This window comes from Rhipicephalus microplus, chromosome 6, assembly GCF_043290135.1.
Source record: "Rhipicephalus microplus isolate Deutch F79 chromosome 6, USDA_Rmic, whole genome shotgun sequence".
NCBI lineage: Eukaryota > Metazoa > Arthropoda > Arachnida > Ixodida > Ixodidae > Rhipicephalus > Rhipicephalus microplus.
The window spans coordinates 104,159,303-104,177,297 of NC_134705.1; the positions used below are offsets into that span (position 1 = coordinate 104,159,303).

At 45.9% G+C, this 17,995-nt stretch overlaps 1 protein-coding gene across 1 annotated transcript in view; it reads left to right on the forward strand.

The window, feature by feature from the left end:
- The window catches only part of LOC142765968 (uncharacterized), a 150,328-nt gene that overhangs the window by 76,980 nt on the left and 55,353 nt on the right, over positions 1 to 17,995 (forward strand). Inside the window, exons 5-7 of the mRNA XM_075867776.1 lie at positions 3,673 to 3,723; positions 4,605 to 4,643; positions 10,107 to 10,154. Of these exons, the coding sequence (XP_075723891.1) occupies positions 3,685 to 3,723; positions 4,605 to 4,643; positions 10,107 to 10,154 (126 nt within the window). The 5' untranslated portion in view covers positions 3,673 to 3,684. The remainder of the gene's footprint in view (positions 1 to 3,672; positions 3,724 to 4,604; positions 4,644 to 10,106; positions 10,155 to 17,995) is intronic.

The window sequence follows — 17,995 nt, forward strand, 5'->3', positions numbered from 1 at the left end:
GCTAATTTTCCTTCAGGTCTACGAAGCAAGCATGTTCTCACTAGTCTATCCTTGCCTTGGAAAGTCTTTTCGACCTTGCAGTGTTTCCACGGAGTTCTTTTACGGCCTTCTCCAAGCAGAAGTACATCTACTTCTTGTACTTCTTCTTGACGCTCCACGTTTTTGCTGGCACACTTTAGCTTCATCGGGTACTCCTTTTTTCATCTGGTCCACCATGTTATCATTGCCTGTTTTCTTGCACTCTAGTAATTCAGCAAACTGTATTCTCCGAGTCTTTTCTTCCTGCTTGTTCATTGCTTGCCTGCCTCCTGTAACGTCCGCCGGTGTGATGGGTTGTGGCTTGTTAGGGACGTCATACACGTAAGTAAGAGGCCAGTTGTTAATTACTCCTTCTACTTCAGCAACCACAGTTCGTAGTTCTTCATTCAAAAGTTTTTTTTTAGTTCGGCGTCATTTGAAATCCATTTCCTTAAAGTCATTCCCGTATTACGAAAATTGTCTTGTGCTTTTTTGTATTTCTTTGTCGATGTCGAGTATTCGTCGGCTCCTAGTAAAACGTCATCAACGTAGATTTCTTCCCGGAGTTGTGCCACAACTCCATGATAATTCTCTTCGTGTTTATTCAAATGTCAATGAATTGTGGCTGCTAGAAGAAAGCTACTTTGTGTAGTTCCGAAAGTAACCATCGTCATCCTCCGCGTTTTTATCTTCGGCGTTGGCATATCTTCGTGGGGTAATCTTTCCCACCACATAAATCGCAGTGCGTCTCAGTCATTTTCATGTATCTTGATCTGCAAAAATGCTTTTTCTACGTCGGCTGACATAGGGATCTTGTGATGTCGAAAGTTCATCGACAAGCTTGGGATGCCGGGGTTCAGGTTTGGCCCATTTTGCATGTTGTTATTCAAGGATTCACCTGAATACTGGCTTGACGATGCGTCAAAAACGTTTCGTAGTTTTTGCATTGTTCGGTCCTTCCTAATTACTCCTTGATGCGGCATGTCATATACAAATTTGTTATGAATATCTGATCCAGCATTTTCTTCGACATTTCTGCTATTTTTTGCTCGAAGTACTCTCGAATACCTTTGCCATAGGCTAGGAGCTCATCTTTATCCTTGCATAATTTTTTCGTCACCTGTATAAGCCTCTTCTCTGCAATGGTGTTGTTGTCGGCCAACGTCACGTCTTCTTTTCATCGTATCCACACTTGGTATCTTCCTGTCTTGAACTCCATTGTTTGTCAGACGTAATCTAGCACATGTTCATCGCTAATCTTTGTTTAATGGTTCTCCTTGATGCCCTTGTTTTTCAAGTCCGAGAATCTCTGCAGTTCGTCGACAGTCGTGTCCAACTTTGCACTGACCGTGCGTGTCATATCCGTCGATGATTTCATCGGCACACAATGAAGTCCTACAGGAACTTGGACCCTCCATCCAAATACTGTTTCTATTGTCGTTACTTTTGTATGAATCTCGCAAATGCGACGAGTGACTGCAGTCCTGTAATAATCTGCTCCAATTATTACAGAAGTTTCCATATTTTCTCCTTTTTGTCCGTGTTCTCGTTGTCATCAGCCAAACAAATTCCCATCGATCTTCATCTTTCGTGTATTGTCATTGGTGGCGATGGTAGCATGTCACAGGATATAACTTCTATATCCAGTGCCTCAATCGTGACTGACTCCGATGTGGGATCCTTACTCACGCTTACCTCGGCGACTTTCATGTCTAGTTCCATCTCTCCTCCTCCAAATGACCCTACGGTAAACCTTTCGGATGTTTTACCTTGCACGCTACTTTCCTTGACAGTCTATTGAGGATGAATGACATATGGCTTCCATTGTCGAGCAGAATACGTGAGTAGCACCCACTGTCTTGTCCGTCCGTCAACGGAAATACTGTCTGCAGTAGCAAGCACTTGTGTTCGTCAGACTGCTGTGCATGCATGTTGCAGAACTGGCTGTCTAACCGGTCATGTTGCGCGCTTTTAAGCACTTGCTTACCATAATTACCACTTTGCTGCTGTGCTGACTTTCCTGCAGGCGTACGTGGTCGACGCATGGGTGTCGCGTGCCGTTCTTTGCATGTTTTGAAGCGTACGTTAGCGCGGCATATCTTCGTTGTGTGGTGAGGTCTAATGCATCTGAAGCACCTTCGTTCCCGTTGCAAGGCTTTTTTCTTCTGTTGCATACTAATGCTTCTCTGCAATCTTCTGTGTAGTGTCCAGTCATCTCACAGAAGATGCATTTTAAAATCGATATGCTTTGAAGCGTAGATGTTTTAGTCCGCCTCATACTGTGTGGTGACTGGGTCACGTCGTATTTTTGTCTATTTAGACAAATTTTAGACGTCGTATTTTTGTCGTAGCAGTCTAGACGTCGTATTTTTGTCGTAGCTGTTTAGACGTCGTATTTTTGTACAAAATTTAGACGTCGTATTTTTGTCTTAGCTGTCTGTTTTTAAATATATTGATTTATTCCTTCTCTCACCCCAGTGACAATGGTATTTAGGTTTAATACCATTGCCCTTATCGTTCAACATCCCGACCTCACACACAAAAAAACGAGGGTAGAAGAAGTTACGGATAACACGTGCAGTAAAATTTCAACTTCTTTTGTGATAAGATTACATAAGATTATAGGCATATTTCTCATAGTTCTTGGCATAAATACATCTGCTCATTAACCTTAATGGGTCAGGCAGTTATGGAAGACAAAAAATTATGGATGTAACTAAATTCAGAAATGCATTACACAATATTTAAACAGTCACCCTTTCTGATATAAAACAAGCTCCCGAGGTGTTTTATCTTGTCCTGCGTTCAGAGTCTTTCATTCTTGAAAACATACTTCACATGGTTTCAGCCAATCAACTTTTGTGACGTCAGCTTACTTAGGCACCATGCCTCAGCACCTTTTAGAACAATTTACTGGCTCTTATAGGGCACTAGTATCAAAAAATTCGCGCAAGTAAAAAACGAGAAGAATATTTTTGTTGACAGCAAACTAGCAGTGCTGTCTCAATAAAAAAATAAAATTATCGAGCGCTCTTACGCGACTCACTTTCGTGTTCATATATGAAGTATACGGTAAAGCAGGTGTCAGCTGTTACAAAGCATGTAAACCGATTGCACTACGAAAAAAAGCATGGTTTCTTTGAAGAACAAACATGGAGCATATACCATTTTATCAGAAACAAGTAATTTTTTATTATGGCGTAGTATAGACATGAAAAATTTTGCGAAATAATCTTACCGCCGAGAAACTTGCATATATAAAGCATCAAACTCTCTAAGCCTCACCCTAAACTGAGGCGTATACATATATTCAGCGCTCGTTTGATGCAGCATCACCCTGCTGTACCAGAACAAGACAAGGGTGCGAAAAATTGTATTTGAGCACGAAAGGTTAAATACCAATGCGGCGCAGCTAATAGGCAGCAGTCAACACTGCCTAAAGCGGGGAGGTTGTTAAAACCTACACCATCCAATGACATTCAATGTCTGCAATATTATAGAGTAATCATGCAATAAGGCTCTTGCAAGGCATGTATACTTTAAAAATACTATATTTCTTTATAGGTACTTCCTTAAGTATACATTTGATCTTAATATATGTGTGTTTACACCATTGTAGATTCATACATGCGTTTTTGGTTTTACTTTTTTCAGATTGGATCCGGTATGAGCCTCCAAGGTGTTAGTTCTTCTCCTCCACGTCTGGTAAGTGTCTTGCTTGAATACAGCAGATGTGAATGTTTCATTGACCAAAAGACTGCTATATACCACCTGCCTTGCACGCCCTACAAATAGGGTATGTAATGTATGATAGATCAAGCGAAGCTCAATAACAATCCTTAGCTGATTCCATGAGGCGACGCACCTGCAGACTTTCTAATCACCAGCCGAGCAAACTAGCCGCCTCATGACCGTGGCTGACAGAGAGAAGAAATGTAGTTAGCAGCAGTTGTAGTATAATTCTAACAAAAGAACGGTCCAGGAAAACATGACTTTTCACTGCTCACTAGAAGGAAGCAAAAATGTGAAATAGAGGTGCTAGAATTTCCTCAAAGCCATGACAAAACATATCATTTTATGCTGAGCTGAATGTGCCTTAGCATTACGCTCCTGTATTCCACAGTGCAAATAAAACCAGGCCCCTGATTATTAGCACTGTTATTGCGAATTGACCAAATATTGACAGTCGCATCGCATGCCTGACCAAGATAAAATGAACTAGGCAAAAAAAGAAAAACAGATCAGATGCCACAATAAAAAACTACAGGGCTGTGCCGCTCTGGTGGTGACATCACAGTAAAGAAAATTCAAAATTTATCATGAGAATACTATCTAAGCACCACTGACTAGGCATTAGGTGGCCAAAGATATCCATGCTTCATACACCTCTCGCCCATCGTTCTCAGACATACGCTCTGCATCTGGATAAAACAACCCCATAATGGGCACTGTACTGAGTGTGGGTTACTAAAGCAGATTTATTGTAACTTTTTTAAATACTGCAGCCAATTGTATAGGGTATGTGCTTGAGATTATCTACACATTGGCAGTTCCAGTTCTAAATTGCCGTGTGGTACATTTTACAGCGTCATCCACCGTTAAGCCCAATTACTCTTCCAAGTGGGGTAAGTATGTCACATTGAGCCAAGCTATATTATTTTAGTTTCACAGAACATAGAGCCTACGTATAAACATCCTGAGCCGAAAAAAAGGAAAGGACCGAGGGAGGTACAGCGGCACGTCCGATACAGTTTCAACTACTTTATTGATGAAGACGTAAGAATATAGACCGAGTTTTCAAGTTTGAAGGCAGAGATACATCTGCTCAATACCTTGGGGGATCGGGCTGTTATTGTAGACACAACGTACTGATTGGAAATATTTCTATATATATTACACACACAATACTTACACTCAACAACTTTTTCCAAATAAATAATGTAACCTCTCTGGGTGTTTTATATTAGCTTTTGCCCAGAATATTTACTTTCTGAAACCATTTCACATGGTTTCAGCCAATCAACGTTTTGTAACGTTACTCTACTGAAGTAGCATGCTTGAGGGCATTTTGGAACACTTATCGGATACCAGTACAAAAACACACAAGTAAATGAAGATATTATTTACTGAGAGCAAACTAGCAGTGTGGTCTACACAAAAAATATTATCAGGCGCTCTTAGACGACTAACCTTCGTTTTCACTTATGAAGCATACAGAAAAGCGAGTCTCAGCTGCGATTGAGATTTTAAACCAATTGAACTACTGAAACGCACGTTTTTATTGTAGAACGACATTGAAGCATAGAACAAGCTTTGATAGCACAACTAAGTGTATTACCAAGGCGTATTAGTGGCTTGAATAACTTGGCGAAATAATCGCACCGTTCAGAAACTTGCATAATTAAAACAACATGCCCTCCAGAGTCGCCATGACTTGAGACATATGCACATAGTCGGCGTTTGTCAGTGGTAAAGACGGCAGGCTGTACTGTAAAAGAAGTGAGTGGAGATAATTGTATATAAAGATATATAGTAATATACTAAGATTAAATAGTAATATACTAAGCTCCGGTTATTTGCAGCAGAAAACTTTGCTTAAATAGCTTAGGTTGTTACACTCTAAACCGTCCTAGTGAAACGGAGTTTAATGGCGTAAGTGGCACTTGCGCAGCAGTTCTATTGATAATGAAAGGGGGCATCCACAACCATCACAGGAATCACAGCACTAGGGCCAAGAGCTCGCACTTGACGCTTATTCTTGAAGAGATCGTCAACTACGGCGTATTGCTCTTTCCCTCCTTACAACGACCCGGCGACAAAGGGAAGTCATTCTGGCGTGTCAAGGTGCTGAAAGAAGAAAGGGCTCATGATATGGCTTAAAGTGACTGACGCAAACTCTCTCGCAACCAATGCGGCGCCTGTCTATTATTAAGCTGAATGGCTCGATCACATATTTTTTATGAGAGCGACGTTGCAAGGCTCGGTATGAACCGTGGTAATTTGGGAAAAGCTTGGAGGGCAGGCCAAGAGGGTGGAACGGTAGTCGGAGCCAGACAAGCAAGCCACGGCGAAAATCTGGACTTGCTTATCACGGTCATGGCGTTCCTTTTCAGGGGGCTTGTCTGTCCCAAGCAAAGGAGCGGGCCAACTGACGACACTCTTCAGCATGCCGCACAATATCTAGAAAGGCGACCTCATTCGCAAGCTTCCGGGCGATAAGGCAAAATGGTGTTAAAAGTGCTGCGTGGCACACGGCAGTGTAAAAGAAAGAAAGGTTAACAGCCCATTGTTGACTGCCTCACGGTATTATATGCAAAGGTTACGAATGGTAGCACCACATCGTAGTTTGACTGGTCATAATTGACATGCATCGCGAGCATGTCTCCCAGGGTTCAATTGAAGCGCTTGGTTAGACCATTGGTCTGCGGGTGGTAGGCCATGGAGGTGCGGCAAACCGCACGGCATGCACAAGGAGTTCTTATTCGAAGGACCTCGAATAAAAACACGCGCCCTCTAAAGCTGAATATTTTGCGTAGTACACGACGACGCAGGACAAATCGTCGTAAGGTAAAATTGGCTACGTCCCGAGCAGCAGCTGAAGGTAGCGGTGCTGTTTCTGCGCATCTCGTCAGATGGTCAGCGGCGACAATTACCCATCGATTTACAGCCGCGGTGCACGTGTAAGGATGCGTGTAAGGATGCGTGTAAGGCACGTGTAAGGATGCGGTTCATATAGGTCAATGTATGTATGGTCGAAAGAACGTGCCGGTCATTGTAGAGGCTGAGTTGGTTTGGGTGGTTGGACAAACGACATTCGTGTTTGGCACATTGTGGAAGATCGGATGTGTTTTTGGACGAAGATGTACATGCCGCGCCAGTAGTAGCGCTGGTGGATGCCCTCATAGGCCTTCTGCGTGCCGTGTGAGCATCCTGTAGATCAGTATGAAAGTACGCATATGCGTCAGATCGCATATAGCTTGGTATAACTAAAAGCCATTTACGACCATCCGCTTTGTGGTTTCTTGAATATGGGAGCACTTCTGGTATCGCAAAATGTGTGGCTTGACGACTAAGAGCACGTGGGTATGCTGATACGGAAGTGATGGAAAGGACGTAAGAGAGATGCAATCCATGAATAATGACGCTTCTCAGATGACATGCTCGTGATGGAAATGACATTGATCAGAAGGCCACCTTCTGAGTACAGGTTTTCACTGAATCCCCCTGGTGATAGACAAAGCGCATTCTCGTCAGAATGTTTTAGCCCAGATCGGTAAATGCCCCAAATGCCAAATTCCTGGCGGCGCAGCGCCCAACGTTCGAAATGCCCAAAAGGATCATTCAGGTAAGCTTACCAACAGAGTGCCTAATTGTCTGTGAGGACGCCAAAAGTCTGTTCATACATGTTAAGGACTAAACTTGCTTTGCGCCCACACAAAGGCGAGGCACTCTTTCTCGGTGACAGAGTAGTTGCTTTCCGCTTTTGTGAGTGCATGGCTCGCAAGTTCGATGACGCATTCTGGAATACAAGGCTTACGTTGCGATACTATTGCGCCAAGGCTGACGCCACTAGCGTCACTGTGCACTTCGGTGAGTGCTGTTGGGTCTTAATGACGTAAAATGGATGGCAATTCAAGCGAGCGCCGCCATGTGTTCAAGGCGTCATCACATGCTTGGGTCCAATTAGAAAGGTTGGCAGGTTGAGCAAGTAGTTTCGTAAGCAGTGCTATGGCCGATGCAGTGTTACCGACGAAACAACGAAATTGAGAACACAAGCCTTAAATGTCTGCTGTTTCTTGAGTGTTGCTGTTGTCGGCTTTGGAAACTTGACGACTGCACGTAGTTTGTCTGGGTCTGGAAGTATCTCATACTTTCAGAACACAAGGCCAATTATAACGAGTTGACGTGTCTCGAAGCAGCACTTCTTCTGATTAAGCTGAAGGTTTGCTTGATTAGGCACTGAATTATCGCGCGCAAACGGTTGACGTGCGTAGAAAAATCTGGGGAGATCATGACAACCTTATGCAGGTAATATAAATATACTTGCCACTTCAGTCCACATAGTATGCGGTCCATCATTCTTTCAGATGCAACAGGCGCATTGCGCAGGCCGAATGACACAACGGTGAATTCGTTAAGGCCAGCTGGTGTGAAGGATGCTCTTTTAGGCGATCACAGTCTGCCATTCGCACCTGCCTATATTCTGAACGCAAATGTACTGATGAAAAGTATTTGACCCCTTGCAAGATATCTTTCAAGGTAATCTTGTTGAGGCGCCTGTAATCCACACAAAATCCAATTGAAGCATAATTTTTCTGGCGAGAACTGCAGGCGAAGACCAGGGGCTTGGGAAGGACGTGATAGCACTTTGGCGAAGCATCAGTGATGCATTCAGTTGTCCACAGTGATATTGATTTTTGTTACTGATACATGGTAAGGGCGTTGTCGCAAAGAAGTATGCGCTCCCATGTCGATACTGTGAGTGACGGTGCTAGTCTAACTCAGTGGCTTCAGTGTAAAGCCGAATGTACGTCTAAACTCCTGAAGAAGTGCTATAAGTTGTGCCCGTTGATATTGTAAAAGCTCGCTGTCGGTGGAGTGGTTGAATAGATCTGGAGAGACGTCATACAGATTGAAACTAGGAGATACAGCATCAAACAGAAGTTTTAGGCCAGTGTCATGGGATGCAACAGGCCCTTTAGAACGTTCGTCTACTGGGTGAACGTGACCGAGTGTCTCAAAATGTTGTAAGGTGAGAGGACATAATCTGGCATTGCAAACAAGTATTCCAGTCACATCTCCATAGGATGGCAGAAAGGCATATTACAGAGACGTGCCATGTCAATGACTGAAAATGGCAGACTGTGCGAACCTAACAGTATTGCCAGAAAAGTTAGTGCGGTTGACAGAAAGAATGGTGGCACTAAGAGAAGGAACGTCAGTGTCAGTGGCGACACGAAGCTTTCAAAGGCTGAGTTGGTCGGTGTCGGCGGACGGGGCATCGGCGAACACAAAAAGGTCTATCTGAGCACGAGGGAAGTCAATTACGGCGTAGTGGCGCGACAAGAAGTCCCATCCGAATATTACGTCACACGCACCCGCGGCCGACGCTGGAAACTCGATGTGCTACAAAATGTTCTGAATGGTAACTCTAGCCGTAGATGCGCCAGTTGGCTGAATTTGTTGCGCAATCGCTGTACTAAGCGAAAAATCCAGGTGGTGGCGTCGTGTCCTTTTGTATAGCGCGGCAAGGCTTTCTCTCCATAAAAGAAATGACAGCTCCCATATCGACAAGTCAAAGAGATTGAAAACCTTCAAAAAACACATCCAGAACGTTGCCGGGGGACAAGCGAGGACCTACATGATGTGACGATGACGGAGCTCATGCTTCCGGAGCTGCGGCAGTCAGTTTTCCGGTCGTGGTCGGCGACGCAGAGGCAACCGAGAATGGCGGCGTGGGGAGGATGAGCGACAAGGTGGAAGCGGTAGATAATCGGGAGCAGGTTGGCAGTCTCAATCGTCTGGTAGCGGTTCACGTTCACCTGATAGTTTGTCACTGTAGGACAAGTCTTCACCTCTTGGCGGAAAACACTCTTCATCTTCTGCTTTGTCTTCCCCTGCCGGCTGCTTATATACGTTACTTAAGACGCTTATATAAGTTTTGTCAATCAAAATGAAGGAAGGGTGATCCTTTTTCGTAACGTGAGAAAACTCTGCAGCACCGTGCCTTTTTCGTCGAGATGTTTCTGAAGTTTACTCGGCATTCCATATGTGACTTGGTCGGCATGGCTATGGCTGTTTTGAGGGGAAGAGCGTGCGCGCACGCCGTCTTTTAATGCTTTTTTCTTCGTTGCGCCTACTTTTGTTTCGTCTGGCCAGCGCCTGCTTTTCAAGCAGTGTTACAAATCAATACAGCGAGCTTTCTTGAGCAATCGTTTGTGAGAACTTGTTTACTTACGATATGTGGCTTTTCTATAGTTCGCAAACCACACACCTAATCTTTTTTTCTTTGAATAAAAAAAAGAATTGCTGTAGGTTGACCCTCTTTCAGCATCAAATATTTGTGTTTCCTGTAATCTTCTTTTAAGCATTCTACTCCAATAAGTCTGGACACTGTCATCGTTAGTGGACCTTTGGTAAGTGTTTTAGAACAATACCAACTTTATGAAGATGCACTATACAGTGAGAAAGAAAGGGTGTTTGGCTTCTCAAAGAGGCGACCTGAGAAAGGGCGAAGCACGCAACGTACGCCGATGTTTACCACATCAATTTTTTTACTGTTTACTGCTTTACATGCCATCAATTCACCAAGGCAATACCACTATTTAGGTTTGTTCCAATAGGCAGTTCTTCAAATAGAAGACTTTATTGAATAGTTGCACGTCTGTGGCTCTTACTTCACATCAAAAGTTATATGTGTCTTAGGTAAATTAGTCGATAATTGTGGCACAACCGTTAAGTCAAACATTATGTTTTCGGCAGTAATGACGAAACTTCTAGACAAAACATCTATATAGTATGGGGTGGTGGCAGATGGTTAGGCTTACCTTTGGTGCGCATAATTCACTTACGGTGGACTAACAGGGCATGAAAAACCTACAAGCCAAAACCACAATGTGCTTCACTCCTATATTTGACTATCTATGGCCTAAAACAAAATATAATAACGTAAATAGGGGTTACTTCGTGACAGATTCGCAGGTTTTTCTTCTCTAGCGAGAGAATTATTACCATAAAGAATAAATAATGATGACACAGCGTTCATAAAATCTTCCCTCGCACGACAGAATGTTCTACGACTCCGCGTTTTCAATAAAAACAGCAGTATTCAGAGTTAAAGCTGTCACAATTTTGCCCGATAGTGTGGGGCAACTTTTTAACAACCTTCTTTTTGGCAGAGTATGACTGAAACAAAAAAGCTAGCCCAAATTCACCCTATGAAACGTTTATTGGAAGAATAGGTTTCTGCTCTAGTAACGTTTAAACAGTAACGTTGCTGTAACGCTGCTCAAATAATGTTGCCCTAGTAACATGTACCTCCTCAAGCAAGATCTTTTACCTCCAAAGATGTCCCGTTTGCCTATTTGCCTAGGGAATTCCAGTGAGTACAAAATTTCTTTTTTAGCACAAAATTGCGTCTTCACGGCCACCCATTTCCAATTCTTTTGGGTACTCTCCACAGTGCTGACTACGTGCCCGAGAGGTTTGAGTGCCATCACTCTTCCCGTGTAATGTTGTCGTTCAAAGATTACTACGGTGGAGTCATCCTGCTTGAAAGATCTTTCCCTAGAAGCCGCACTATGTGCCCTCGAGGGGTTGTGAGTATTTGGTATGACGCAATTTTTAGCAGTGTTCGTTTTAGATAGCTTGTCAAGACTTCCGGAGAGTACCCCACAGTCACTTTTATATCCTTCCGACCAATTTTTGTTGTCGCTGTTCTGTTCATCTGAAGACGATTCGCTGTCACCGTTTTTTCTGCGCTGTCGTCCTCAAGACGAGACATCTTTGTAAGTTGTCTAGCTATGTTAGCGGAGTAAGAACTGCCATTATTGGGTTAACTTTATGACAATTTGCATGTCTGAAATTTAACCCGTGAAGTATCGACATTTCAATTTTTTATATCCTTATACAGGTATGACTTGAATAAATTTATATTACCATTCATTTCAGCCTACATAATAATATTGCTATGTAGCTGACATATCAGCAGTCAAAACATGACAATGAGGATGTGGTCTGTTGGTTGTGCGTGCTGTTTTCCATCTTAGTCGACGGCATACGCATCAGTTTGAATATAGATTTTAAATAGACACGCCTCGTGTCGTTTTTACGTAACATCTTTGTGGTGGACGGGTGGACGTGCTGGGTACTTTCCCGTCTTCATCACGAAGCTCCACAACGGCCGCATCATCATAGGTCCAACCATGTCACAGGTTGAACAACCATCGTCTTCGCCACCTGCCCCTACCATGACTTTTAAATACGTCGTTCTACCTCCTGCTCGTGATCCCAGTGTATTTTCCGGTCAGGATGGCGTTGACGTCGACAAATGAATCAACCGGTACGAACGGGTCAGCGCGAGCTTATGTGGGACCCGACTCTTATGCTTGCCAATGTGCTTTTTTTACCTCGATGGCCCACCGCGAGTGTGGTTCGAGACGCACGAAGCGGAGATTACGAGCTGGGACTCCTTTAAAGAGAAGATTCGCGACCTTTTTGGTGACACCGTTGGGCGGCAGATCGCAGCGCAGAATCAACTGGCGGCTCGTGCACAGACGTCGAAGGAGTCGTACGTCGCGTACATTCATGACGTCATCGCCCTATGCCGCCAGAATGACGAGCACATGAGTGAGTCGGACAAAGTGGCCCATGTGCTGAAAGGAATAGCAGACGACGCATTTAATCTTCTAGTTTACAAGAACGTTGCCACCGTCGACGTCATTATTAAAATATGCCGGCGGTTCGAAGAAGCCAAGAGCCGCCGTATTACTCAGCGATTCACCCGGCTGCCCAACACGGCCGCAACCTCATCGTGTGAAGCCGCCCGCCAGTCCCCCACGTATGACAACGTTACACGCATTGTTCGTCGGGAAATCTAAACCGCCTGTCCGGCTCCTCTTCAGCCACCCGTTTTTGCAATGCTCGCCTCTGACCAACAACAGCCGTCAGAGGCGTTAATACAAGCTGTGGTGAGGCAGGAGTTTGCGAACCTCGGACTTCCATCAGCATGTCCCTTGACTCGCCCTGAAGTGCCGTCCTACTCCCGAGGACACACTCGCCGTTCACCTCCAACAATGTGTTTCTGTAACCCTTCGGAATGGCGAACACCCGACGACCGGCCTATTTATTTTTCCTGCCACCAGTCTGGGCACGTTTCTCGCTATTGCCGCCGCCATTGGTCAAACCAACCACGTCAGACTTTCTCTGTCTCGGCGCTCATGCATCCGACGACCCCTCGGCGTTCAGTCACCGCACCCTTCAATTTCTATTCGTCGTCATCTTACGAGCCTTCCACTAACGCCCCTTTGCCCGGTTGCGGCTACCCTGACGCGCCTTCGTCCGGTCGCCGCAGCTCTCGCTCCCCGTCGCCGCTACGTCGCCAATCCCGCTCTCCTCCACCTCGGCACTTTTCCTCGCCGAGCTTCTCTAGACGACCGCAGCAGGAAAACAAGATATTGAAGCTTATAGAGGTGAAGCTGCAATACCAATGACGGCCGAAGCTTCTCTACTGACGCTTCCCACGCACCATAGCCTGCTTGAAGTACAAGTCGACCATGTTCCTGTGACCACCCTCATTGACACAGGTGCGCACCTGTCTCTTATGAGCGCTTCTCTACGCTGCCGCTTACAAAAAATTATGACGCCATCTACGACACAGGCAATACGTGTTGCCGATGGCGGTACTGTACCAGTAATCGGAATGTGCACTACTCGTGTCAGCATTGCCCGTCGTCACGCCATGGTCCTTTTTGCCGTGCTAGCCTGCTGCCCTCATGACCTCATACTTGGCCTTGATTTCCTTTCGGCACATTCGGCCTTAATTGATTGTTCGACTAGTACCCTCAGCCTTGATCTACCAATCTTTGCCGACTACTCTGCAAAGCCCACCAGCCGCTTGAGCCGAACCACTTTCGTTCACCTGCCACCTCGAGCCGTCACGTACGCGTCTTTGTGATCAAGCCCTCCCGTTCCTGACGGATGGTGATTATATCGTTACGCCAATTACTGACGTTCGGCTGGCGCGCAGTGTTACTGTGCCCTATACCATCGCGACCACAGCGGATAACTGTGTGTTACTTCCACTCCTTAACTTTGGTTTCACCCCTCAACTGTTGCCCTGCCAGATGTCTCTAGCCCAGCTAACTGCCATAACAGGGCACGATGTCAGTGTCGTCGCTGTATCTGCTCTTGATCGAAGCGCAGTCTCACGCTCACTCAGCTCAGACGATGGTATTTTTCGAAACGTGATTGGATCGGAGCTGTCGCCTCACCAGGCCGACGCTCTCTGCCAAGTTTTGGCCTCATACAGTGACGTTTTCGACACCGACGATCGTCCCTTGGGCCAGAGTAAAATTGACACTAACCGAATCAATACTGGTGACTCTGCACCCATCCACCGTCGGCCGTACCGCGTGTCAGCGTCCGAGCGAGAAGTGATTCAGAAAAAAGTGGCCAAAATGCTTACGAAAACGTAATCGAACCATCAACGAGCCCTTGGGCATCTCCCGTGGTGTTAGTAAAAAAAGAAAGGCGGCTCGTGGCGTTTCTGCGTTGATTATCGCCACCTCAACAAAATTACCAAAAAAGACGCGTGCCCTCTACCACGCATTGGCGATGCCCTTGATTGCCTCCTTGGCGCCACTTTCTTTTCATCTCTCAACCTCCGATCTGGCTACTGGCAAATTGCTGTAGATGACATGGACCGAGAAAAGACCGCCTTCGTTACCCCTGATGGTCTTTACAAATTCAAGATCATGTCATTCGGGCTCTGCAATGCTCCAGCGACCTTCGAGAGAATGATAGACACGCTCCTACAAGGATTTATATGGTCGACTTGTTTGTGTTACTTGGACGACGTGATCATTTTCTCACCTACTTTTGCAACCCACCTTGAACGCCTTTCGACCATTCTATCCATAGTTCGACGGGCCGGCCTGCAGCTCAATTCCTCCAAGTGCCCCTTTGGTCTTCGTCAGATTACCATATTGGGTCACCTTGTTGACGCTGCCGGCGTACGGCCAGACCCAGCAAAAGTACGCGCTGTAACAAACTTCCCAGTCCCACGCTCTGTCCATGATGTTCGCACTTTTGTGGGCCTCTGCTCCTACTTTCGCTGGTTCGTGAAAAACTTTGCGGCACTCGCACGGCCACTCATCGATCTTCTCAAACAAGACGTCCCATTTTCTTGGGGCCCTCCTCAAGCTGACGCCTTCTCTCAGTTATTCACCGCTCTCACGACACCTCCTATTCTTGCACATTTTGACCCCGACGCTCCCACAGAAAAACGAGCAGACGCGAGTGGTCACGGAATTTGTATAGTTTTGGCGCAAATTCAGTGGGGCAACGACCGTGTAATCGCGTACGCAAGCCGTCTGCTTTCTAAGTCTGAACGCAATTATTTTATACCAGAATGGGAATGTCTCGCTCTTGTTTGGGCGGTTTCAAAATTCCGTCCCTACTTGTATGGCAGCTCTTTCCGCGTCATCACAGATCATCACGCGCTGTGTTGGCTTTCTTTCTGAAGGACCCCACTGGACGACTTGGTCGTTGGGCATTACGCCTACAAGAGTATTCCTACTCGGTTGCTTATAAGTTTGAACGTCTCCATCTGGACGCCCATTGCTTATCCCGCTACCCTGTTGATCAGCCCGACGAACCAGACATCGAGCCTAGCCTCAGCGTCATGTCAATGTCCCAGTTTCTTCAGGTTGGTGATGAACAACGTCGTGATGCTTCTCTGCGACAACTTATTGACCGTCTGGAATCTGCTCCGAACGACACGTCACTTCGCACGTGCGTCCTCCTAAATGGCACGCTGTACCGTAGTCGTCTCCAGCCAGATGGCCCTGAGCTCTTTTTTGTCGTGCCGAAAAATTTGCGTTCAACCATGCTACACGAGCTTCACGCTGAACCAACTGCTGGTCATCAAGGTGTATCTCGGACGTACGACCGCGTGCGTCGCCGCTTCTTTTGGCGTGGTCTCGCCCGGTACGTTCACCGTTACGTGTCCTCCTGCGATAAATGCCCACGTAGGAAGCGACCTACTGCGCCCCCGGCTGGTCTTCTTCAACCGATCTCCATTCCAATCGAACCTTTTTTCCGTGTTGGTATAGATACTCTCGGTCCTTTTGCCGAGTCAAAACCGGGAAAAAAGTAGGTCGCCGTTGCTATAGACTACGCGACTAGGTATGCCATCACTCGAGTGCTCCCCACCAGCACCGCTAATGACATTGCGGACTTTTTTCTCCACGACGTCATCCTACACCATGGCTCTCCTCGCCAATTACTCACAGATCGTGGCCGCGCATTTTTGTCCTGTGTGATCGACGATCTCCTGCGCTCTTCCTCGACGCACCACAAGCTGACCACTTCCTACCATCCCCAAACAAATGGCCTTTACGAACGGCTAAATCAGACCCTAATGGACATGCTCGCGATGTATGTGTCCTCCAACCACCATGACTGAGACCTGGCGCTACCTCACGTGACCTTCGCGTACAATTCATCGCGCCACGACACTACTGGTTATTCACCCTTTTATTTGCTTTATGGCCGTGATCCGAAGTTACCACTCGACACCCTACTTCCAACCACTACAACGCCGTCAACCGAATATGCACGCGACGTTATTGCTCGTGCTGACCACGCACGTCAGATCACCCGCTCTAGGCTTTCGGGTTCGCAAGCCACCCAGAAAGCCATCTACGACAGCCGGCATGCTTACGTTCACTTCTCACCCGGTTCTCTTGTTCTCCTGTGGTGCCCACTTCGTCGAGTTGGCTTATCAGAGAAGTTGTTGTCTCGCTACATGGGTCTTTAACGTATCATCCACCAGGTAACTGACGCCACCTATGAGATCATTCCTGCATCTGAGACCACAAGCCTGCCTGCAACCACACCCAGTGATGTTGTGCACGTCAGCAGACTAAAACCTCACCACCTGCCTACTGAAGACCGTAAGTAATGTGCACCGAGACGAAGCTTTAACCGCAAGGGGGGGGGGGGGTAATGCTACGTAGCTGACATAGCAGCGGTCAGAAGACGACAAAGAGGAAGTGGTCTGTTTGTTGTGGGTGCTGTCTTCCATTTTAGTCGGCGCCATACGCATCAGTTTGAATATAGATCTTAAATGGACACGCCTCGTGTCATTTTTACGTAACAATATTCTCAAGTATATACCAGTTTTTGCTGTTTGTCTCATGGGGACGGGTCGAGCACACATAGTTTACGCTGCGTCGAGAATGCACGCCGAACACCATTCAACATGTTGGCGTATAGAGCGGCTACGCAGCATAGGAACCACGGTGGATACTGCTAGGTCACTTCGTAAGTCAGGCGAGCTTTTTGAGCAGTCCATCATTTTCCAGCAGAGCCTGGTCATGGAGCGGGATTTAAAGTACAGAAACTCGATTGCGTGTCACAAGTTTCCCCCTTTTGCAGTATACAGAACTTCTACCTACTATTCGTTGAGTCTGCACCCTATGAAAAAAGAGAAATAAGTACGTTGGCCGTATGATTGTCGAATTTGTAGGTTATTAGAGCGCTTCAACTTACACAAGTGACTTCCAGTTAACTATAACATACAAACGAAAAACGTCAATATTGACAGTACAATTACTTCTGATTCGATGAGTCTTCGTCACGAAACGGAAGAGACAGCGAATGGCAAAGCCTTGCTGGTCCACTGCATGACACCTATCGTCTAAAGAGGCAATGGGTAATCACGACTTGCAATCACTAAATAGAACCGGTCATTACATTACTAAACACACCAATAAGCATTGCAAATGAAGTGTACTGTAAACTGCACAAGTTACTGAAAAAGAGAGGCTTGCGATAACTTGCGGGTGGAGGTGCCATACATGTGTTCCAACAAAAGTGCCTAAGTAAACACATAAACGCTGTCGTGTTTTCTAGTGCTTTTCTGAGAGGCAGTTTCAGTTGGTACAGCCTCTCAGAGATCCGCAGGGTGAATCTTACGGCTGGATACGAAGGCGTCGGTATGCACCATTGCTTCATAACTCTAAAGCGAATAATTATATTTTTGGGTGATTTGCGTTTGAAATTAGCCGGATGATTACTAGAGATGACAGGTCGCCGCAGAATTTGTCTACACGGGTTTGTCAGTAATAGAGCTCGCAGAGTAAGCTGGTAGATACAAGCATTACAGAAAAATTTGGGAAGAAGAAACACAACCAAAGAAAACATCCACAAAAAAAATGAGGAATTGTACTGAAACAAAACAGGTTAACAAAAC